This window comes from Poecilia reticulata, linkage group LG4, assembly GCF_000633615.1.
Source record: "Poecilia reticulata strain Guanapo linkage group LG4, Guppy_female_1.0+MT, whole genome shotgun sequence".
In the NCBI taxonomy this organism is placed as follows: domain Eukaryota; kingdom Metazoa; phylum Chordata; class Actinopteri; order Cyprinodontiformes; family Poeciliidae; genus Poecilia; species Poecilia reticulata.
The window spans coordinates 21,147,998-21,171,555 of record NC_024334.1 but is presented as its reverse complement, the minus strand read 5'-3'; the positions used below and the strand labels follow the sequence as shown (position 1 = coordinate 21,171,555).

Genomic DNA, 23,558 nt, shown 5'->3' with positions numbered 1-23,558 from the left:
CACACACACACACACACACACACACACACACACACACACACACACACACACACACACACACACACACACACACACACACACACACAGACGTAAAGGGCCTTATCTCATCTGGTCCCCTGGTTAATTTCTCCTCCGTGTGCGTGTCCCCCAGCGGATTCTTGACAATAACAACGCGTTCGGATTGGATTGTGTTCGCTCCGTTAGGCTGTTAATTGTTTGGCATTGTGGGATTTTTAATTGAGGAAGGAAGTGAACTCACACACGCTTAGTTGTCAAAATGCATGCGTTTATTAATTTGCTGATTCACTCAATAGCCTCACCGCTGTCACCACTTGTGCTCCCTGATTCTCCACACAGTCATTTGGATGAGAACGCTCCTGAAACTGGAAGCTTAACTGCTGAAGCCGAGGTCAGCCTCAGGCGGTTAAATACGTTACGTAAGAAAGATGATTAGGTCCGATAGATTTAAACCCTTAAAACCAAGAAGGAAGGCAAATGATTAATGTGACCATCACATTAGTTTGAGTGGGTTCCGTTGGATCCCGAGGCTTGGAGATGCACCGTGTTATAACGACTAATTTATAGAGATTTTGTTAGATAAATAAAGATTGATTGACAAGCGCCATACCCAAAGCCGCCATGCCTGAATAACCAGTCAAGCTATGTTGCTGCAGTACACCAGCACCTGTGACTGGTCAGCAACGACAACCGAAACAAAAAGGGGGCAACAACGCTTACAGCGTCTTGCAAAAATACTCACTTTTCTTTCTTTCTGTTTTTTTTCTCTGTCACATTTTTGTTGCATCTTACTTCGGATAGCTTTTGTCAATATTTGATTCTTCACAACCTCTCTGCAAACTACAGCTTTACCCAATATCATCAGAATCCAGGATAATCCTATTAGGAGAGTGGGATTTGATTACTTGGATTCAAAATATGTGACACGAACTCAAGAAAACCGAATGCTAAAACTGAATAATAAAAAAAAAAAGTGCTTAAAAAGTATTGCACTCATGTGCACCTTGTGATAATTGTACCTAAGCTGTACAGAAAGTTTTGCAAATGATTTAAGCTAGATTTTCTTTACATGACAAAACCCCTGATGTTTTAGCAGGGGTGTGTGTGTGTGTGTGTGTGTGTGCGCAGTTTGGAGAGCCAGTGTAAACACATCCACTGCAGAGGGACTGAAGAGATGCATGTCGCCCCAAAACCAAAGCTACAGACTCCTGGACTCGACCCAGAGACTTCGTCTGCCTCAATTAATTAGCTTGCAGTAGGGATGGCTGCTGAAAAACAGTGCGAGAAGTTGGATTGTGTCTGCGGAAGCTGCAGTGACTGTGACTTGAAAGCAGTGATGAGGCGGATCAAAAGAGGCCTGCAGAGCTTCTGTAGAAACAGCAACATGGAGGCCACTCCCTCCCTCCCTCCCTCCCTCTTTGCCTCCCATTGAGAGCGGAGTGGAGACTTCCACTAACAAGCAACCAAAAACCATAAGACGACGAGGCAGAGGATCCTAATGAAGAAACATCACTTTTTGTTGATCCCCATGTGAGTTACTGTAGCCTGAAAAAAAATCACTTTTACCTAACTGGGCTGCAAGCAAAGAAAAGTCCAAAATAAATGCAAATATAGTTTAACTCTAATCAAAGCTGATTTTATGGATCGGTGTATATTGACGATACACCAATCCATGTGGACGAACTGTGGATGAATACAGCGGGAGTGCCGTTTTTAAGTTTCCACCTGATCACCGATTAAATTAGATAAAAATAAAATAAAATAAAAAATCATTGCAAGGTTTTTTGAGGATTATTTGCACGGACGTAGCCACTCATAACCTCTTTGTGATGTTACAGCCACAAACGTCGCTGCATTTTGTTGAGCCTTCATGTTACAGATCGACACAAACACTGCATAACCTTCAGTTGTTTTTACTAATAAAAATCTGAAAAGTGTGGCATGAATGTGTGTTTTATGCCACAGAAGTGATGTAAGTGGCAAATAGAGTTTGTAATTTAATGTCGGTATTAATCCAGCCATTCCGTGAATGTCTCAGAGGTTTGCTAAGAGAACATTAGTGAACAAACTTCAACAGGAAAAATGTCTTCCTCTGATCTGAGCTTGAACTATTTTACAGAGAGAAAAGAAACAAAGAACATCAGTCATTCAAATGTGTAAACTGGTGTAAACAAACCTCTAAAGACATGCAGCTGGAATCCCAGCCTGAGAGAGCATTGATTTAGTGTTGCTGAATTCAAATGCATGCCAGATTTTTTTTTTATTTTCTTTTTGTAAAACTATTAAAAGCCACATGTCATTTCCCGTTTGATTCACGGTAGCACCTTGCTTTCGTAGTGTAGTTCATGTTGGACACTGGCATAAAATCCTAATGAAATACACTGAAATTTGTAGTTGAAATGTGAAAAGGAACTCTGTAAAGCAGATTCCCTTCAAAAAGTGGATTCTACTGTGTTTTTTTTTTTTTTAAATAATCCGTTCCTTAATATTTATTCTAAGACGACCCGCTGCTCTGCACCCATAAAAAGCAGCTCTTAAAGTTCATAAAACCAGCAACCTGTGGCTGGAGGAAAATAAATCACAGGTGGTTTTACGACTCAGGCTCACATGCTGCAGTCCTGACACACAAAGACATCGTCTCATTTCAGAGCCGCCGAGTATCTATCCGGACTCTGATGTGTCATTATTACAGAAGAGCTCGGGCCGAGTGCAGAGCCAGCTGCAGGGAAAACGAGCCCGTTTGGATCGGCTTGGTGAAGCCATGGGCCATCAGAATCTTTAATGTAAAACTTTCCTCTCTGGCTGCTCTAAACGGTGTCAGCTTCCAGAGGGCTTTGTGTGCAGCGCAGGCCCACGTGCAAGGAGGCATGGGACACACACACACACACACGCACACCCACACCCACACACACACCCACACACACACACACACACACACACACACACACACACACACACACACGCATTCCTCGAATTGACGGATGGGTCCCTGAGAACGTGATCCCTAACGTGATCAGTGAAGCGTCTTTATTTTTTTATTAAGGGTGTGCTCCGTCTCCTCTGACAGCTGCCCGATCCTCCAGACCTACGAAGGAGGATCAACCTCATGCCAGCGCAGGTGTCACCTTTGCTGCCTCTCCATTACCTCACATGGTCAGTTTTTTTTTCTTTACTTTGGGAGATTTACTAGTATCAATAATGAAACTTATTTCCTACCACAGCAGCTGACTGATCTGTAACTCTCCCCCTCTCTTCTTCTCGTCCCGTCAGTCTGCGTCCTTCAGGTCGTGAGTCTGGCTTCATCATTCCATAATGTATTCGGATCAAGACCGGTCAGTGACCCGTGCATCTTGACTGGCTCGGTGCTGTGTGTGATCATCATCTGGAAAGGAAAGGGAGAAGGTTCGACATGAAGAGACAGGACATTCGATTTCGCTTTTTGGAGCAAAGTATGGATGAAAATAACTCGCTCTTGCACTTTGTCCGTTTTTACCATGCTAAAATTTCAATGCACTTTATTGAGATTTTTTGGGGCCCTGCAGCTTTTAGATGCATTTCTGCTTCAACACACAACAATCAGGTCATCACTGACCCTAGAGTTCCTCATTTCTCATGTAAAATTTATCAGGATAAGAATTTTGATTTATCGTTTTCTCAGTAAACTTCAATTACTGATTTAAAAAATTTTTTTTTTTTTTACTTTTTTAAACTGACTGCTTTATCGGAATAACTTCAAAAACGTTAAAAACTTCTTTAAGTTATTTAGGTGAAGAAACCTATGTCAAATGGGAATGTTTTTCCGCACTGTGGATGCTGTGCCATGCAGTCACAGCTACACAGTTACCTAAAAATATTTTAAAGCATTAAATAATTAATAATTAGTATCACAATAGTACCATAAAATATCACAATAAAATGTCCACCTCCTACTCTCTCCCTGCATGAGCTAATCACACCCTGAATTGTTAAAAAGAAAAAAAAAGAAAAAAACTTAAAATGACCAGCCGCTTCCTGGAGCAGCATTGGAGTTTGCTGAAACATGCATGATCCTCTGAGGTTGGGATGTTCTGCTGGGAAGCTCAGAGCTATTACATTTCCAGTATCAACACACGCTGGTAACGCAATCCCCACCTGCAGAAGGACTTTTACGTACTTTGGCCGCGTGCTGATGGGCTCACGTGACGAGAGACGCATCATCCCGTCCTTTCTCATGCAGACAAGCAAGTTGCACCTTAAATTAATAATCACCTGAGATTTTCTTTAGATTTTTCAACTCTCTCCTGTGATGCACAAAATATGCCACTGGGTGAAGAATTGTAAACAGAAATACTCACCAGCAGGGATCATTAAATGTTAGAATTGATAAGACACTAAATGGTTATATTGGACCAAGTAGAAAGCAGGCTGAGGGAAGGTGATAGATGAAAAGGGAGATGGAAGAAGGGAGGTAAAGAAATAAATCTGAAACTGCTTTTAAAAATACATTTTAAAGAAAAACTAACCTAAGAAGACAAATTTAAAACTGGGAATAGACAAACTCACGTATTACATAATTTAATCAACAACTTTTATGTATTTTCTTTCCTGTGTAAAACTTTTTTTTTACCTTCGTTCTCTGCCATATCAATGAAAACACACCGAATACCTAAAGCACACTGCTTATTTATTTTTTGCACATTTCATTTTGTTTTTGTGCCTGTTCACTTGATATTAATGCCTTTAACTGATTTGTCTATATCACAATAAAAAATTAAAAAATACACGCATTCATTGACATATAAACGGCATTAGAACAACTGCAAGGTCATAAACAGTTCATGTTCTGATCATTTCAGGCAAATCTTTCACAAAAAACAAAAGTTATTCCAGCTCAATCTAATGTCACGAGGAAGAGCTTTTCAGTAGCCTTCATCAGAGTGTAAACTGTGTGTGTGTGACATGTTGAGCTGAATCTAAAGGTGCAGGCAAAGCCAACAAGAGAATTACGTTCTACTATCATCAGACACAAAGGTCAAACACATTGCACTCGCCCTGAGCAGATCGTCACTGTGCCTGCCATCTTCCTCCTTGCAGACATTTCATCCCCGTGACTCATGCTTGACCTCATACCCTGTCACCAGGCCTCCCTGCTCGCATTCAGCCCTGGGCTTTGATGAAGCTGAGAACATTGGAGGGCTGTGAGCAACTCGCTCCTGCATCCGAAGAGACGGGAAGAAAACAAACAAAAAAAAAAAAAAACAAACAAGAAAGCGGATGTTTTGTGTTAAATTAAAGTCAAATAAAGACCCTATTGAGATGTTGCTCAGCAGAAACAGGAGAAAAGCTCAAAGACGCTGATGAATTCATTCTGAACCTGCTGTTAAGAGGGTGACCTCTGCAGGACCAGAGAGGAAAATGGTGTGTGGAGTAGCCTCAGGCGGAGAGAGAGAGAGAGAGAAAAAAAAAAGGCACAGCATGCAGGCGAAAGTGCGAACGGATCCAACTCAAGCCTAAAATTAAAATCAGCGTGCAACTCGATATGACGTGAAGGCAACTGCTTTGTTGACAATCAAGGCGACGTTAAGCAACCTTGACGTGTTTGCGTCAGAGCAGGCCGCGGTTGATTCGCGTCCAACTTGAGCATTTTTTTTTTCTTTTCTTTTCCAGGAACAAACCGTCTGCAGCGGTCTCCATCAGGCTCCGTTTCTGTCACTCAGACAGCCTCACTCTCAAAGCTGCCAGTGGCGCACAGGAGTGAAAACATGGCAGACATCAAATCTGAACGACCTGTTCTGCTCTGAATCCTACAGCAGGTATCGCATCGCTGAACCCGCAGGCCCGGTCTCCAGCTGCGATTTCCACCCACAAGTTGACTCAAACTTTTAACTTAAAAGATTGATTTCTGGGAATAGTGTGTGGTAACCATAAAGAACATGTTTCAGTTTCACTTCAGTTTTACACACAGCCACCTGCACTCGGAGCACGACTCGCATAGCATTCATTTACATCACAATTGCAAATTGGTATGATTCATTACGCAGACTCGGCGGCATCAACGTTAATTAGGAGCAGCAAACAAAGCCAGGCGACAATAAAAGCCGACACCGAAAATCGTTGTGACAGACAGAAAAGGAGTCTGATTGATAACCGGTCAGATTCTGTCACGGTGCCCGGATCACATGGACGTGCATGCAGATATCCAGCTGTCTGTCTGTCTGTCTCTCTCTCTCTCTCTGACTCTCTCTCCTCTCTTCCACACGACGTGTCCGTCTGCCACTGACCGATTGCATAACTTGTAAAAGATGTGCTCAATAATGCATGGTCAGACTAGACCAGAGGCAGTCTGATGGAAAACCTTACCTCAACAACAAAACTAGAGGTCCGGCTGAGGCCTGCGGCTGCGGGTCAGTTGCCTGTGCGTGTCTGCTTGGTCCAAAAGGACCAACGCAAGCAAAAACGTTTGGATGGTTGATTGCGTAGATCTCTGTTAGATGCTCAAGACTAGCCCTGCTTTAAACCTTTCCACAACTTTTCCACAGACGTGTCCGGTGTCTTGGTCTTCATGGTGCTGCTTGTTCACTAATGTTTGATCACTGATGCTCTCCAGCAAATCAAAAATAACAAATCATGGAACAGCTGAATTATTTGAGATTAGATTATTAAACACAGTTGGGTGGCATTTTATCAATAAGTGACATCTGAAGGCTGTTGTTTGCTCTGCATTTTATTTGTGGGTATCAAAGTAAAGTATAATGAGGACCACTGCATGTCTAGGAAACATTCTGAAAACCATGTTGTTCTTTACTTTGTGTAGGTCTTTCGCATCAAAAATCAAAACATGCATTAAAGTTAGCAGGTATAGCATGAAAAAAAAAACCCGTGAACACACTACTAATAATTAAAATAGTTTTGATATGCGTCTATTTATATAAATGTAAGTTAAAATTATGACAACAGTGAATAAAAGGAGTTGCTCACTCGGCGTTGTCGCTGCTGTCGTTGTTGACTACGTCCTGGGGCAAACAGGTCCCTCCTTCCTCAGGAAGAAACCTGCAGTAAACTTCCTGCTGCCCTCGACCAGGCACTTTTTTCCCCTAGTTGCTCTCACGCCGCTTCTTTTAGGACCCAAAAAAACAAAACAAAACAAAAAAAAAAAAAAAACTGAACATGGCATCTGTCCTTTACAGGCTGGCAGTAACGAGGTGCTCTCTGTTGCGGCGCTTGGCTGTCCCACGGTGGGAAACGCAACGACTTAAACACTATGGGTTACACCGGGACGCGACGAGACTGCTAGCCGGGGGAAGTCGCTCTCTCGCGGCCTGCAGCCGCACCGACAGCCGCTCACAGCACTCAGCGGCGGAGGTGTCCGTAGAGGTGGACCTAAGGCGGCTAGAGGGACAGGACGAGGGTACGAACACATTTTTTAAAAAAAACATTATTATTATTATCATAATTATAGCTCGACAGCAGTCATGTTAGCAGGTACATGTCATTCATTTGATGGATTATTTCCTAATATTTAAATCCTTTGTATGGAGTGCAAACATCCGCGCAGCTACTTGGTTACTAATAAAGAAAGAAGCAGCAGCAGCTGTTGCATTCCCACAGGTGACCCACTTCTGGATTATTATTAGAAGGTAGAGTTGTGTTTGTTTCACAGGGGAAATCATAGAGTGAAATGTGTCTTTGTGCGGCTATACTTGAAACCACAGCCGGGCCTAAGTTCAGTGGAGCCTTGAGAAGAACTTCCTTTAGGGGGGCTCCACTTCCGGTCAAACCCACCACTGCTGACATCTTTTTCATATGGTCCATTCTTTGTCGTTTGTTGTCTGAACATTTAATATGAGATGGTCGATTGGTAGTGAACTCCTAGTCTATAAATTAGCTATTCTAAATTAGCTGTTTCAGAGGCTTGTTCTTTATCAGCAAATGTAAAATTTGAGATATATAATGTGTGAGAGTTCATGTGGGCTTTGGGGAAACTTCAAAGCACACTGCCTGTCAGCTGGCTGAGTAAAAGTTAATATACACAAACTGCTTGGAAATATTTCTGGTTCCACCCCCCCCAGATATTTAATAAAGTTGAAATCAAATACAATAAAATAAGCGGCTGCAGGAATAATTGCAGCCACTTTCCTGTTTGGGAATCCCATGATGGCTCAGTATTTTCACACCATCTCCAACAAACCAAACTCGCAGAAAATAGGAAGTGACTTTTCTACTTCCAGTGCTCACAGCCAGAGACACTGGCAGGGGACATGAACTTTGCTGACAATCAGTAGCTTATCCACCCACAGGCTTGATGAATCCGTTCATTATTAACCATTCGGGTTAACGTCTTGTGTTTTGTTTGTGCCGCTGCCTGTTGTCCCCTCAGGAATAGTGGAGGTGGTGATGTGCCGCCACAGAGCAAGGAACGCTCTCGGTCACACGTTTGTGTCACAGGTGAGCAGACCTGTCTACATCACACACGTTCACACACTCGCAGTACAGACACAGACCTGAACTCTTTTTTGTGCAGATGAGGGAGCTGGTGTCCACTCTGTCCCATGACTCAGCGGTTCGTGTGGTGATCTTCAGGAGTTTGGTACCGGGGGTCTTCTGTGCAGGTGATGGGGGGGGGCGCGGGGAGGGAGGCCAGGCTCTGCGTGAAAGTTCTCAGTGAATCTGTGGACCAGTAACAATTTGTTCACAGGTGCCGACCTGAAAGAACGAGCGTTGATGGACAACTCCGAGTCCGATCTGTTTGTTCAGAGCCTGCGCTCCCTCATGTCTCAAATAGGTAGCGGGGGGAATCAATATACGGGGGTTGAATGATGAGTTTGGGGTGGAGCTTTGTTTGAACTTTCCTCACCTCGTTTTAACTGCCTCGGCAGCGGTATTTCCCACGCCCACCGTCGCGGCGATGGACGGCGTCGCCCTGGGAGGTGGACTGGAGCTCGCCCTGGCCTGCGACCTGCGCACTGCCTGTGAGTGACCTCACCTGTCAAAAGCCCGGCCGGGGAAAGGCACACGGCTGCTCAGTCAGGTGACGCTAATGCAGCTGGAAGGGGGACGTCATGTTCTCCCTTTGCAGCTGTCAGTAATCCAGTCATATAAGGTCAGCGGGTGAGTTTACACAGGGTGACGGAGGATAGGAACTTCCATTTTCAGTCTTTGCGTTAGACCGACAGCTCCCAGATTGCGTCAGTTGTTGCTCAGAGCAGTGGAGCTCACCACGAGGTACTGGTGCGTCCCAAGGTCTCACGAAAAACATTCTCAGTGGGCACATGACCTGCAAAAGTATTCGTCTGTTTTCAACATTCACATTTTGTGAGGTAACAACCCCAGATCTTAATGTATTTTAGTGGTATCTTGTGTGAAATCCCATTAAAAAAGCATACAACATAAATTATGAAGTGGAAGTGCTGGATCCTAATGTGGGTTACTTCACAGCATCGATTCAGTGAGGCTGAATTCTTATGCACAGCTTTTCAAGATCAGAGTTATGATTATGATTTATTTTTTACATTAAAAAAATAAAGTCTTGTCATTTTTCTTGCTCTAAGCATTTATGCACCTCTCTGTGTTATATAAATCATTTAAGTTTGAAGCTTAAACATGGCAATAGGTGGAAAATTTGAAGTGGTATAAATACTTGCAAGGAACCGTAAGTGCCTCAGTATCAACACTGATCTGCTGTGAAAGATGTTTATCTTCCCTTTTCACTGGGGAATTTTAAGGACATTGGACACTGTCCAAGTGAGAGCGCAGCAAAATATTTCCATTTGAAAAATCATCCACTTGTGCAGAAAACAAGAATGAACAAGATGCCTAAAAATCTACAGTGAACGGCAACAACAGAATAGGTTGGGTTTTCTTTTTACAGTGGGGTGGATATGTGAGGTAGTTATCTGTTTTCAGTATCTTACAAAACAAGGAGAAATCGTCATGGAGGTGGAAGGCTAAATGTTAACCACACTGAGGCTTCTGTTTGAGCAGATTTCAACCATATAAAAAAACCCCATAAAACTCAGTAGTGTTGCAGTAAATAATTGTTCAGTCTGATGACAAAATTAAGCTGCTATAACATAAAATTTTCTGGATACAAGAAGTCTTTTTGGGTGGGAAAATTTGTGAAACTTTGTGATATGAATTTAAAAACATATACCTGTGGAAAATATAAATCTAACAAATGGGAAGAAATTAGGATTAAAGTTAGGGTTCTAATGCCTATGTTAGAGATTTGGAGGAAATTAATTCAACAACTTTTGGTCATCGGATAGTTTGTTGGTGTGAATTCACAGCATATTCCCTGCAGGCTTAATTTATCCAACTAATGCCTGATGATGCACATCCCACACTATCCAAAAGTGATATTGGAAACCTTTGTCGCCATCTAGTGGTCAAGGTGTAACATATTTTCTCCCCACTAAATATCTCTACATTACAACTGCAATCCATTTCTTTACATAGCTGTAAATAATTCAGGCAGTAAAGGGGTTACATTTTCTATCACTTTTTACTTCTCGGGTGTTTTAATGGCCTGGCGTGGAGCCGTGGCGCTAATGATAGCCATCTGCCCAGCTGTGCATGTACATACATCACCGTGCGATAGGTTATATTAGGTGTGGCACTTCAGTGATTGGTTGAGCACAGCTGAGCGAGGTGAGCAGGTGTTTGGGTCCCGACGCTCTGACAGAGGCATCACTCAGATGTTGACCTTCACCCGTCCTCTGTTTTGTGTGCGTGTCTTTCAGCAACTTCAGCCCAGATGGGTCTGATTGAGACGACGCGAGGGCTGCTCCCGGGGGCGGGTAAGTCCACCGGAGCTCACAGCAATCACCCCGAGGCGCACTGATTTGTTTTGCGAAGGAGCTGCGAGAAGTTCACCTTGACAGGGTTTTTGTCCTGCAGGGGGCAGTCAGCGGCTGCCGCGGATGGTTGGCGTCACTCTAGCCAAGGAGCTCATATTCACAGGTGGTGGTGAGACAGAAATGCAGACGTCTCAGCAGATTCAAAGAGGGCCTGATGGTGCGATGCGGTTGTCCGTCTGTGTGTGTTTTCAGGAAGGCGTGTGGGAGGGCAGACCGCTCTCGAGTTGGGGCTTGTAAACAGAGCCGTAGAACAGAACCAGAGCGGAGATGCTGCTTACAAAGAGGCTCTGACCCTGGCCAGAGAGATTCTACCTCAGGTTAGATCACAGTCTATTTTTAGCTGCAAATTAATAGGTGGTGGCCGTCCAGTCATATCATCTGAATGTTCTGAAGAAGCAGAGCGGGATATAAATATGGACCAGTGGTGGGTAGAGGACCCCAAAATGGCCCTCAACATATTTTTACTCAAGATGCATTTTTAATCCTTTTAAATCTTTTAAGAATGTGACCAGATATGTATTTCACAAACAATTCAGAAAGTAAATGGAGCCTTGATGACACTCCATTCTGCAAAACTGTGACCTGCTTGAGAAAGCCATGTATATAATGTAATGCATGTTGTTTTTTTTTGTATTTTTCCTTACAATTTGTTCTTTGTTTGATTAAAAAACTGAAAAGGTTTTGTGTCCAGTTTTAAATACATTTAAAAAAAAAAAAAAAAAAAGGTAAAACCCAACGTTGTTTCCTTTGTGATCACCAGGCTCCTTTTGCAGTGCGGATGGCCAAAGAAGCAATAAATAGAGGCGTTGAGGTGATGCATGAGGGATTCATCTTCATAATCTGCTTCTTGCAATGTCTTTATATCAAAACACGGAGTGACCGCAATCCGTTTCCCGCAGGTTGACATTGGGTCAGCAATGGCGATAGAGAGGCTGTGTTACGCCAGGGTACGTTTTCTTGTGACGTTTCCGAATCTTTGTTTTAATGTAAAGAAGTGGACGATTCCAAAGGTTTTGTCTTCCCATGTGTCATACTTGTTAGGTAGAACTTTACTGCCTTCATTAAAAGCTGATCAGATCCTCACGTGGCGTCTGTTCCTCCTCAGGTCATTCCCACACGAGACCGACAGGAGGGCATGGCGGCCTTCATCGAGAAGAGGCCGCCACGTTACACCGGGGAATGAAAGCGCTCCACCGATATACCAACATGAATTTGAAGAAAGATGTTTATAAAACACAGTTGCAAAGAAAATCAGTCCCCCTCCCCCCAAATTCAACGATGCATTTAAAGTTTTTAGTCAGTGAGGGCTGCAAAATTACTTTTTACTTAGTTGACCCAAAGTTCAGAAGGAGATATAGTAGGATATGAGTGGGTGGGTTCTGTTGTCGCTATCGATCGTCAGATAATTTCACTTGAGTTTTATAAAACTATAAGTGTATGTTTTGATTAGTTGGAGATGATTTTACTTTGTGCAAAAATATCTCTTCTATTGAGGAACCAGCAGGTCTTTTTTTGTGTTTTAGAAAAATAAATGAAATGGTTCAAAACTACCAATTGGTATTGATCAAAAATATTCTTGATCTGCTTTCCTGATAGTCTGTACCTACATTTTATGAAAACTGCTCTTACAGGCCATGTTTTTATTGTGTTATAAAAGCTCATGATCTTTTGAACGGACTAAAAAAAAACAGTTTGTATGGCAACATACATTCTTTATTTTCATACTTTAAAACATGACTGAGCAGCAGTATGGCACAGTCTTGGCATACGTACGATTTTTTTTTTCATTTTTACCTCTTTCCATTTCTAGTTGAAATAAATCGTAAGAAAACTAAAACTGGCTTTAAATCTGAGCAATGGACGAAACAGCCGGATTCAACTGAAGCGACAGAAATCCTTATTAAAACTCATAATCCAGTCCCAGTTGGATGCATAACAAACGGTACATGACAAATTTAACAAAACCATAAGGCCACAACTCACTGAGCAGATGAGGCGGTGTACAGTAGGTAAGCTTCGCCGACTGACTTATGTTATTTTTGGTTTCTGGACCTATGATCATAGTTCACCTTGTTATGTATGCAAACTGACCTGTCCTTCATGGCATCTCCGATTTTAACCGCAGTTTGTAAAACGGAGGTTGTGACTTGCACAGAAAATGCACGGTGAGAAACTAGGAAGTGAATAATTAAAGTGGCAGCGTCTGGCCTCAGGGTTCCTATGCAGTCTGGACATGCAAGTAACTCATATTATTCAAAGTGGATAAGCATTTAAAAAAACATTTGAGTATAGAAAATGTTTGTGCATCTAAAGCAGTGGTTCCTAAACTACTAATAAATTAAGTGAGAACAAAAAAACTGCATTTAGCAGCAACTATTTTTCATTCATTTAGCCACAAACCTCAAATAATTTTATTTAAATTCTGTGATAGACAAACACGAAGTAACTATCTCAACAAAAAAAAAAATTAGAAGTGGTACTCATTAAGTTGTAATGGAAAAACACTTTTAAAAATTCAAATACTTCAGCAAGGTATTTTGTTTGAGAGATTTTAAAATAAGCTGCTGCAAATGGCCGCTGCCACAATGCTGAACCTCAACTCTGTGATCCTGTGATACGATTAAAAAATGTTTCAGATTTAAAGCTGCATGGACAAAACAAGCATCTGTATGGGAACCCTGAGGACAGCAAAGGCATCCAACATGGTGTGGCGTCACAGTCAGCAGTTTTTCCTCTTCGACATGATTCCTATTTATGTTGGGGGGGGAAAAAAACAAAACAATATCTGAATAAAACTGCATGCAAAAACTGAAATCCTCCTTGGCAGAGAACTATTTTGGCCTCGTTATATATTACACTGTATAGAAAATGCAGCTCCTTCAGACCGGCATGTTGGGAAGCGGTGCAGAACGTAAACGTATATACAGGCGTTTCCCAAGGAGAAAAACTGATGACGCCTATTCTGCCCAGGTCGTTATTAGCATTTGTGTCCAGAAGAATACACTAGCACAAAAACAAACAGACATGATGGGCTAAATATTCCAATAAAATTTGCTTCTGAGTTTTGAAACTGATTTGTTGCTCAAACGAGTTTAGAAAATATCAACTTACTAGAAATTCTCAGTAATTTTGTGGAACATTTAGACCCTTCGAGCACATCCGTATCAAGTTCCCCTTTAGCAGGTAGATAAAGTGGGCGCTGCAGACGCAGAGGCATGATTTTAGTGCTTGGAGCTCCGCTATAGTCAAGCGTGCAGGCGTTTATTAAAACCAATAGTACGAGCATTCACACCAGCATGCTTGAGCTCTCAGCAGTGTCATGCATATATATAAAGTTTTACCCCCCATTTCAGACAATAAAGAAGTTGGCAACACAGCTGGAGCCATCGAAAGCTCCCTCCTACAGCTCAAGTCAGTCATTTTGGGGTTCGACGCACCTCAGCGTTTTCTGGAGCGACAAACATCCGAGTGCTCGGGCGAACGAGGGCGAGCACAAATACAAAACCCAGCTTATCAGAATTTCAATCCCCCCCCACAGCCCACCCCCATCGCTGGGCTCAAAATATTTCGGTCTTGAAATGAACACAAAGGAAATAAATAAGGTTTAGAGTGTGCAAACGTTTGCGTTTTCTCTGTCTTTTGCTCCTGTTTTCTTCAGAAGCATCCGTGAGCGTTTGCGTTGCGCGACAGGCGTCGCAATCGCCCACGCATGCGCTCTGCTCTCACACGACTCCCTTTTCTGTGACAAGACCACGTTCCAGCTCCCCTTCTTCATCAGGGCTCACCGTTTCCTGAAAGGGAAGACGCGAGAGGATGAGACGTCTCTGAAGCTGTAAGCTTTTTATTTCATTTTATTTTTTTAAGTGTTCTTCACCTGTTACTGCGCGGGCGGACGTCGACTTGTGTGCGCGGGCTGGCCGGTGCGCGCTCTGTGTCGCTGCAGGCTCTCCAGGATGCTTTCGGCCAGCAGTTTCACGTCTTTGTGGGTCTGTGGGTGCGTGTGGACGCGCTCAAGCTGGTCCAAGCCGCCCTCCTCCAACAGCATGCAGCAGTAGCGAGACGCTACAGCAAAGTGGCAAAGTGACATCGGAGAGGTGAGCGGGGTGGTGTGAAGAATTGGATGCAAGGTTTTTCATAGTATTCACTGATAAAAATCTGAAAAGTGTGGCAGATATTTGTTTCCAGTCTTGAGTTTGGGGTGTGCGTAAGCCAACTTTTAACCAATCTATTTAGGCAGGACGCATAAAAAAAAAAACGTCGTTGAACTTTCAAATCTTGACAAAAACTCACATATCTAAAAACTTCAAGGATTATCAATACCTTTACTTTTATCAGAATAACACAATAACAGCCTTTATTGTCTTGCACAAGGGAAATTAAGGTGCAACAGCAACATGATGTTTAAAAATTCTTAGTGTTAAAAATAACAATAATAACATACAGCACAAGACTATAACAGAAAATACTATCCACTTATTCGAAATAAAAGTATTGGACTCGCGATCCAAAGGACGTGCAACTGAGTCTGATGACTTTTCTACAAATGTACATAATGTGCGCGTGTATTGAACACCGAAAAAGACCGTTTACAATACAGTACATCACTGCAGAAAAAACAGATGTATAAGAAACGTTACTTAAAAGTGTTCAATTCTCACCATTTTTGCTGCACACATGTTGCATGGCCCAGGCTGCCCACAGCTGGACGCCAGGTGTGTGAAAACACTCCAGCAGGGGAAAGAACGGGTTAAAAGACCTGAAGAACAAGAGAAGGACAAGTTCACTTTAAACTTTTCTCACAAGCTGTAAAGATTTACTAAACAGCCACAGTAGCAATAATGTCTACTTTTTATCGTGACAGTTGGTGCAGGTTTCACCAACTCAGATTTAAGACCTTTTTAAAACCATTATGAATGAAATTTAAGACTGTTTCATGACAGAAATGTGCGAAAGAAAATGTCATATTTCATATAGTAGTGCCAGGCTTTTTTTGCCCATCAAACAGGTTTGCAATATAAGTTGTCCAATGGCAAAGACGAAAGTCGTTGGGTCAACTGATAATTAACATTTACCAATGATGCATGATAAGAAGCTAGCTAGCTATGAAGGTTTTGTTAGCAGCTAGTTAGTGGTAGCCTCAACCACCTCAAATCACAAAACGTAATGAAGTTTCTGAGTGCGACTCAAATGTTTGCCTGATAGAAAAGTCTCAAAAGACAAATAAACTGCATAGAATATATGAGAGTAAATAGCATGAACTGTAATTAATGTATGTAAGGTAAACTTAATTTATTTTTTAATTTTTTATGAATTTAAGATATTTTAAGGCCTTAATTTCAGATAGATGAATTTAAATGTTTTCAAGGATGCACTGTACAAAATCTCCACATCTGCAGCTCACCTGTAGGCCACCATTTCACACTCCGGAGGGGGCCACTTCATAATGACAGCGTGCTAGAAAAGGTGGACACATAAATGACCACGGTGCTGCGCATGTTTTACATCCACCACTTTGAAGAGGTTCTCCTGAACTCCTACCAGCTGCTTGAGCAGCGAACCCCGCAGAGCCGGGCCGAGCGTCCAGGCCTCCTCGCCTCGTGACGTCAGGTGTGCTAGGATCCCGGCGGCGAAGTAGCTGACCTCCACCTCGGGGCTGTGCAGCAGAGCACTGATGTGGTCCAGAAAGCTCTGCACCATCAGCTCGCCGTGCAGCTCCCTGACTTCTGCTATGTTGTTCTGCACGGCAGAGGGCGAAAAGGGAATGTCGAGGCCTTAATTTGGGCGGTCAAGCAAACTAGAGTATTTTTTCGGAAGGGCAGGAAAAGGTCAGTAAACATACCAGAAGACCTAGCACCTTCTGCTGGATGGAAGATTCATTGGGGAAAGACTGCAGCGATGGCGGAGGGGAGGGAAGAAAAATAAAAGTGAGTCACAATGCCCTACAGTGATATGCAAATGTACTATGCGCTGCTAATGATGATTAACTCCGGTTAGGAATCAGCATGCAGAACCTTATTTTTAATTCTTCTGTGTACCTCCAGCACTTTAATGAACAGATCCAAGCCTTGGTTCTCAATAAAATGTCGGCAGGTCGTCGGCGATTCATCTGTGAGGTTCCAGAGCGCGCTCAGCGTAAACTTCAGCGTCGCATCCACGACATTCTGGTTTGCCTTCTGACGCACAATGTGAAGCAGTTGCTGCAAGCCGGGGAGAGAGAGCGTGTGTATTTAGTCTAAAGTTGTCGACTTTTACGGTAAACCTGTGACTATTTTTCCAGTCGTGAGAGGAGTCGTACCTTCACGATGAACAGCTCTGCTCCCAGCTGGGCGGTCTGTTCGGTGGACAGCTGCAAAGAGCAAACACGACTGTGAAAAAGATCTGGAATGCAGAGGAGACTGTGAGCCAGACAACGTGTACCTTAGCAGCCAGGATGGAGATGATAGCCACAGCCATCCTCTGCATGTTCTGGTCTTCGTGGTTGCAGAGCCACTGCATGACCAGCTTGGCTGCTTCGAACCTTGTGAACAGAAATGCACGACGACTCACAATCCAGACTTTGCCCGACGATGTTAAATAGTGGGATGCGAGTCATTTAGAGACAGTAAGAAGATCTGGTTCTCACCTGTTGAATGGAACCTCTTGTAAGATGCGATCGCTGCACAGAGACAGCAGGCAGTTTTTCTGCAGCTACAAAAAGAGAAAAAAAAACAACAGACATTTCAGAACTGGTAAAAACAAAACATAAAAAAAAAACACATCTTCATGTTGTTGCCAAAAAAGTTCCACTTATATCCAAAAATTTGGTTGTAAAAAGATTAAAACAGAACAAGAAAAGGGAAGCTAAAAACTCTGATTGCTGACAGTTCCTCCATTCAAATTTTAAGATGTCACAACACGCGTTTGCAGTTACAGTTTCAGATTTACACCATTTAGTTTTTCCATGTTCTGGTGTTTTTTCCGGGACAGAACCACACAGGTGACAACTATTACTGCTACAAATTCAGACAAGTGATGTCTAATGTACATTACACAGCCAGAACTAGTGATTATTTTAGTGATCGGCCAGTCAATTGATTATTCTGACAATTAATTGGATAAATTGTCCACTTAAGAAAAATTTTACCATTTAAGCCTTTTTGTGTAATATTAGAAATACATTAAAAGATTCAAATAAACAAATAATTCCTTTTATAAATAAGAAAATAAAAGTGCCAGAGGTTTGTACAACTGTCTGGAGCAGAGTATGGCATCGCTACCCCACCTGCACACTGCCACACAGCTGGCCTACAGAAAGCTGCAACACGTTTCCCCCACTTCCATAAAAACTCAAATTTGACAAAGACGGTGGAAAATGAAGTCGTGACAATCAACACTCTTGTTCAAGTTCAGATCAGCTAAAATCTGCGTGTTAGACCTGGTTCTGCATATCTGTTCATGAGAGATCACAAAGCTACTTCTCTCCGTCGCCAATTTATTCAGAACGACGGTGCTAGTCCCACAAGGTCTCGCTCTCTGTTCCACTCCCAGCACGTCGCTAAGGCGCACACAGATTCCCGAAAACAGAGCTTTGATCGTTCAGTGCGTACATGTTTAAACACAATGACAGGTTGGACAAAATAAGTGATGATCTAACCTCTCTCTGTTTCCGCCTGCGGATCGTTTTCTTATTATTCTTCGGGCACTTCTTGATGTATGAGGTATTGATATAATCATTTAAGATAGCTGCTGATAAATGAGGCTCTAATATAATGGTTTTCTGCTCAGGAAAGCGCAGTGGCAAAGAATCCCTCCGCTCTGCGAGTCCCAGACGGATCGCTTATGTTCCTGCCGAGTGTGTGATCAGAAAAGCCCACAGTGTTCAAACAAAGATTTTTGCCGTGTCAAATTTTGTTCTAGAAAGAGAGCAGCAAAAATGCTCCTTACAATCACGTCGAGTTGTTCTGAAACAAACAATATATCCCAAACCGGGAGAATAAAGACAATAAATCTGCAAGGAAAGCATCTCAAATTTAATTGTTAATTTCCCACCTGTCACCTTCCACAATCAGTTTAAGAAATGTATGAAAGTGAAGTAAATGGATCTCATCTTCCACCGTACTGAAAATCATTTTCTACAACCGGGGCTAGATTTTGAAAACTGCTTACTCAAGTGTTTGGGGGACCCAAAGATTTTTTTATTTTTTACAGATGCATATTCTGCAAGCAAACTCATAGACATACATCAAGTAAGGTGTTTTGATATTGGTGCATTTTTATAAACAACATAGGTCATTAAATCAACAGAATTTGAAGATAATGTAATTATAGAACATCCTTAAGCATGTAGCAGCCTACCAGACGTTTTAAACCAACAATATTTGTACCCACCAATGTGTTGGTCTACCAACCAGTATGTTGCAATTTCCATGCGTAAAATATATTTTTAGTGGATAGGGAACCAAAACTGGCTCCAGATTCATCTAAATGCGGCCCTGTCCTGGACTTTCTCTGGGCTTTTTGTTGGCTGCGTTTTGACTTCTGCTGCATTTCATGTAAATTACATTTGGTGCCGAAAGGGTGGCAACTCCATGCTGATCCTTAGCAGGAGTGTTATTAAGCAAATGAAAGAGAAGTTATAAAAATCACCCCGAATTCAGTGAAAACATAAAATGTAGCAAGCATTAAACAGATAAAAACACCTTCTGCCTTCACTGCTATTTGTTGCAGAAAAAGAGAAACGGGGTAAAGAGTGATTGCAAACATCCACACAGACTCATGCAGAAGGTTCCTCAAACACATGTGCACTTTATGACGGAGCAACAACGAAGGACTCCTGACATTTTTACCTGTTGGTGGTTGGGGAACGTCCTCATGGCCTCCAGGAGGAGCTGGGTGACGGTACTCAGCAGCCGGACCGGCATCCCTGCTGCCAGGTCCTGCTTTGTCAGGTTGAACACACAAGCACTGGCGGCCAGCTGGACGTTTAGAGTGGCCGGGTGATTCTTCATGCCCAGAACTACGAGCTGCACAGAAAGTCAAGAGAAACCGTCTGAAGGTTGCTTAGAAACAACAGATACAATGTTTTGTTGTTTGTCATCCATGGAAAAACCCAATTGTTTTTTGTTTTTTTTCCTTCCGCATTATTTAGAGGGAACTATTTACCTTTAGAATATCAGGCCGTGGTTTCTCCATGACGTGAGTCAGACTGAACAGATGGAACAGAGCTTCCCTGACGAATCCCTCCCTCTCGCTGTATCGCCGCAACGCCTCGCAGATCTGAGTCTCGTTGGCTTCTCCTGTTACCTGTGTCCATGCAGCAAAAGCCTCAGCGGACCTAAAATCCTCCGCTTTGTTTCCACGTTAATTCTTGTGCGTCCGTTCCTACCTTAAGATTTCCTTCTCCGGAGAGGAAGTCGGAAAAGCCGGCGTCTGTGGCCAAAAGGCCCACAAAGGTCATCCCGGGCCTCTCTTCGACAAACGCCCTGACGGCTTTATCAGACACCTGCAACAAATGAAGATGGAGCTTATACACTTTTACTAATCGATTATACTTTAGTAATACACTAATATATCAAATATTATAAAGAATAATCTGGGAAAAAAAATTGGCACATTCTGCAGATTTATCCGCTCAAACCTTTTTAGTACATTAAAATACATTAGAAGATGCTTTTAATAACAAAGCAAACATTTTTTTGAGTTAAATACAATAACAGCATTCCTTTTGTGAACGACTGATCATTTGTAAAAAAAAAGGTTGCACCTGCAGCTAAAAAATACTTCTGACATCAACATGTAAAAACTCAGGTTTTTCTGCTGGACTTATCAATACAGCATAGGACTGATTTGTTGTATTATTGTATTGATTAACTAATTAATAACCGGATAGCAAAAGGTGCTTAATAGGAGATTATTTTTAAATTTCTTTTCCAGAATTTGAACTGTGTGAAGCGGAAACTTTTCCATTTCAGGAGTTCTGGGTAAAACGTCTCTACATACAAAGCTTATTTATTTTTATCTCAAATGCAAAATATATCTATTTTTTGTATAATTTTGTCTTAATTACTGCGCTCACAATGTTCTTTTAACAAATTACCTTTTTTTTCATTTTTTTTGGTCTGTGTTAATGATTAATCAATTACTAAATTAGTTGACGATTATTTCAATAAACAATTCATCGCGATTAATCGTATCGGCCCTGATAAAGAAAACCCACCTGTTTCCTCCCCGAGACGTCCAGGGAAACGAGAGCAGGAAGGATCCCCCGCTGCGCCAGCAGCTGACAGGCCACGTCGGAGGTAAACTGCTTGTCGTCGCTGATGTCCAGGTGCTGCGTTGAGCACAAGCGTGAGTTCTCTCTCTGCCGCTGCAAATGTGCATTTCCCATCGACACCGGAATGACGGCTACCAACCTGCAGCACATTCAGCTGGCCTATGACTCCCAGCAGCTGAGCCGTGCTCATCTCCAGCCTCTTCAGCTGGTGCAGCGTCAGCGAGCGCAGGCGCTCCTTCAGGCCCAGCAGCGGGCTCAGGTTGGTCACCGACGTGTTGGAGAGATCCAGGCTCTCCAGCCGAGGCAGCGAGCAGACGTCGACGAGGCCGGAGTCGTAGAACTCCACGTTAGCTAGGGACAGAGAGCGCAGGCCGCGCAGGGCGCTGAAACGGTACCAGCTCGGTTCCTCCAGAGAGGCCATGGTGAGTCCGGTCAAGATTAACCGCTGGAGAGACTCCTGCAGGGAGAGAGAGAGAAAAATAAAAAATAAAACCACAACATTTTCAGATTGACTTCAAGTTGTACGAAGAAAGGATTTCCTAGCAGGTGACACCTCCCCCTTTATTTTACCTGACAGTATTTGTTGGTAGCCAATCCCTGCAGGATGTCAGGAATGGTGAGGTCCGCGTTGACCCTTGCGGCGTCCAGCTCCAGCAGTCTGTGTGGGCAGAGGGCTTTCTGGAACGCCTCGGCAGAGATCCGGGCCGTGCGGATGCAGGCTCGTCTCAGCCGCAGGTACTGACAGTTCCTGAACACCCCCACGGTGCTGTCGTTCAGGAGGCCTGGAGAGGAATGAAGCACCATCAGTCACAGTTTCTCAACATTTCATTGTTGTTTTTATTTGAGGAACAGATACAGCCTACATGAGGAGGTAACGGCGAAATGTCAGAGCCGATAGTTAAACACGACAAAAACCTTCCGTTTCGATTCAGAAGCCTGTTAACATGACCAAAAGATTGAGTAAAATTCAATAATCTAAAGCAGTCAGTGTATTATATATTTTTTCTAATTAATTAAATTTCAACTGACATAAAAGGTGTGTATTTTAGCTGAGGTCTCCCTGTGAAGTAGGTTTCTTATCTGATAAATTAACACAAAGTATCACATAAGTGTTACATGGGAGTAAAAATCACCTTTCTAACTGACCCAGCCTTTTTTTATTTATTTATTTTTTTAAATCAGACTGATTTTTTTTTTTTTAATTAAAATTTAAAACAGATTTAAGTCAGCCTTTTTATGTCCGTGGCTCTGATGCTGTTCTGAGATGATACTCTCAACAACAGACTTATAATTCTTCATCTTCACAATAGTGTGTTACTTTGACTCTGCACAACTGTGTAGCTGTAACATGATTAAAATGTGAAAATGTTGATGGAGTGTTGACAAATGAGAAATGATTTAAAAGTTAACTTAATTAAACAAGAAAAGCCATACGGAAAGTAAAGAATAATAAAAAAAAAACATTGATATCAGTAGATGCAAATAAAAAAAAAAGCATGTATTGGAGAACATTATTTCTTCACAGCAAAGAAACAAACAAGAAACAACACTGAGATGGAAATGAGTGCCTTTAGGCTTTTTGCTTCCACTTATTAAGAATCATCAAATTCTCACTGACCTATTTATCCCAGATTCCCAGGACATGCACGCATCCCCTTATCCGTAGAGGTTAGGCTTACCTTCAGTGGCCATCTTGGCCAGAAGCTGGTCTGCCAGCTCCTGAGGGAAGAGCACAGTCTCCCTGAAGCACAGGGAGCCGTCAGGCAGCTTCACGCAGAAACACTCCAGGTTCTGGCTCACGTAGGTGAGGCACAGGTCTGTCAGAGCCGCCGGGGAGGCGTCATCCTGGACACCAAAGCAGAGGTGTTTTTGTTAATCTGTCGTTTTTCCAAATGAAGGAGGAAAAAAAAAACATACTGGCAAAAATAAATAAATAAAATTACAACCTACCGTGTTTAAAAACAGAGAAGCCATAGCCATAGTGTGTAAAAGAGAAAATAAAGAGGATAGTTGTAGCTTAAAAGCAGCAGAGGGCTGGCGTCAGAAAGAGCCAGAAGAAATGCAGCTTCGCCTGTTTTCTGTCTGTATCAGAGCTTTTCAGTTTCTTTTTCACCTGCCTGCTCTGACACAGAGCTGAGCGAAGCGGAGGGACAGCAGAGAAGGTAGGACGAGCGATAAGCCTGAACCCAGCAGCTAGCTTACTTGTTGTTGCCACTGAGCTGAGAAACCTCCCCCGCTGCTAAAACACCCGAAGCCGCCGGAGGTGGCGGAGTTCATGTCGACCAAGCACCGCAGCGACAGAAAACCTGCGAAATGAAGAACTAGATAGGAGCGACGTTTTCACTGCGAGCGACGTCTGTTTTTTTTCCCCCTTCTGGCTGAAGCGAAGAGACAGACAGTAAACAAAGGTCACAACACAGGAAGTACATTAGGAGAGGAGGCGGCGCTACGGA

At 42.7% G+C, this 23,558-nt stretch overlaps 2 protein-coding genes across 4 annotated transcripts; one reads left to right on the top strand and one right to left on the bottom strand.

Annotated features, from left to right (window-relative positions):
• Nucleotides 1-5,673: 5,673 nt before the first annotated feature.
• On the top strand, nt 5,674-12,403 carry echdc2 (enoyl CoA hydratase domain containing 2). Of its 2 annotated transcripts, XM_017304440.1 has the most exons (12): nt 5,674-5,810; nt 7,185-7,405; nt 8,375-8,442; nt 8,519-8,606; nt 8,693-8,779; nt 8,874-8,966; nt 10,737-10,793; nt 10,894-10,956; nt 11,046-11,170; nt 11,614-11,664; nt 11,753-11,800; nt 11,959-12,403. In XM_017304440.1, exons 3-12 carry the CDS (start codon nt 8,392-8,394, stop codon nt 12,034-12,036), a joined length of 741 nt encoding a protein of 246 aa, XP_017159929.1. In that variant the 5' UTR covers nt 5,674-5,810; nt 7,185-7,405; nt 8,375-8,391; the 3' UTR covers nt 12,037-12,403. The 2 variants fall into 2 exon arrangements, with proteins under 2 accessions (XP_017159929.1, XP_008405538.1); XM_008407316.2 differs by lacking the exon at nt 5,674-5,810 and having other exon boundaries at nt 7,018-7,405.
• Nucleotides 12,404-12,544: 141 nt separating this feature from the next.
• On the bottom strand, nt 12,545-23,507 carry zyg11 (zyg-11 family member, cell cycle regulator). Of its 2 annotated transcripts, none has more exons than XM_008407315.2 (18): nt 23,056-23,507; nt 22,785-22,950; nt 21,676-21,887; nt 21,245-21,562; nt 21,049-21,162; nt 20,218-20,334; nt 19,995-20,135; nt 19,679-19,855; nt 17,476-17,540; nt 17,271-17,370; nt 17,149-17,199; nt 16,889-17,050; nt 16,693-16,740; nt 16,392-16,589; nt 16,255-16,307; nt 15,512-15,609; nt 14,728-14,915; nt 12,545-14,644 (listed from the first exon to the last, which is right to left on the bottom strand). In XM_008407315.2, exons 1-17 carry the CDS (start codon nt 23,083-23,085, stop codon nt 14,731-14,733), a joined length of 2,235 nt encoding a protein of 744 aa, XP_008405537.1. In that variant the 5' UTR covers nt 23,086-23,507; the 3' UTR covers nt 12,545-14,644; nt 14,728-14,730. The 2 variants fall into 2 exon arrangements, with proteins under 2 accessions (XP_008405537.1, XP_008405536.1); XM_008407314.2 differs by having other exon boundaries at nt 23,308-23,507.
• Nucleotides 23,508-23,558: the final 51 nt, after the last annotated feature.

What these genes read in the sequence shown, in the direction of transcription:
- echdc2 (XM_008407316.2), top strand. Translation starts at nt 7,165, where the DNA reads ATGGCATCTGTCCTTTACAGGCTGGCAGTAACGAGGTGCTCTCTGTTG. An exon ending in GCTAGAGGGACAGGACGAGG is followed by an intron (nt 7,406 to 8,374) that starts GTACGAACACAT and finishes TTGTCCCCTCAG; the next exon opens with GAATAGTGGAGGTGGTGATG. An exon ending in CAAGGAGCTCATATTCACAG is followed by an intron (nt 10,957 to 11,045) that starts GTGGTGGTGAGA and finishes GTGTGTTTTCAG; the next exon opens with GAAGGCGTGTGGGAGGGCAG.
- zyg11 (XM_008407314.2), bottom strand. Translation starts at nt 23,382, where the DNA reads ATGAACTCCGCCACCTCCGGCGGCTTCGGGTGTTTTAGCAGCGGGGGA. An exon ending in CCGGAGAAGGAAATCTTAAG is followed by an intron (nt 20,136 to 20,217) that starts GTAGGAACGGAC and finishes GCATGGACACAG; the next exon opens with GTAACAGGAGAAGCCAACGA. An exon ending in TCTCCATCCTGGCTGCTAAG is followed by an intron (nt 17,200 to 17,270) that starts GTACACGTTGTC and finishes TGCTCTTTGCAG; the next exon opens with CTGTCCACCGAACAGACCGC.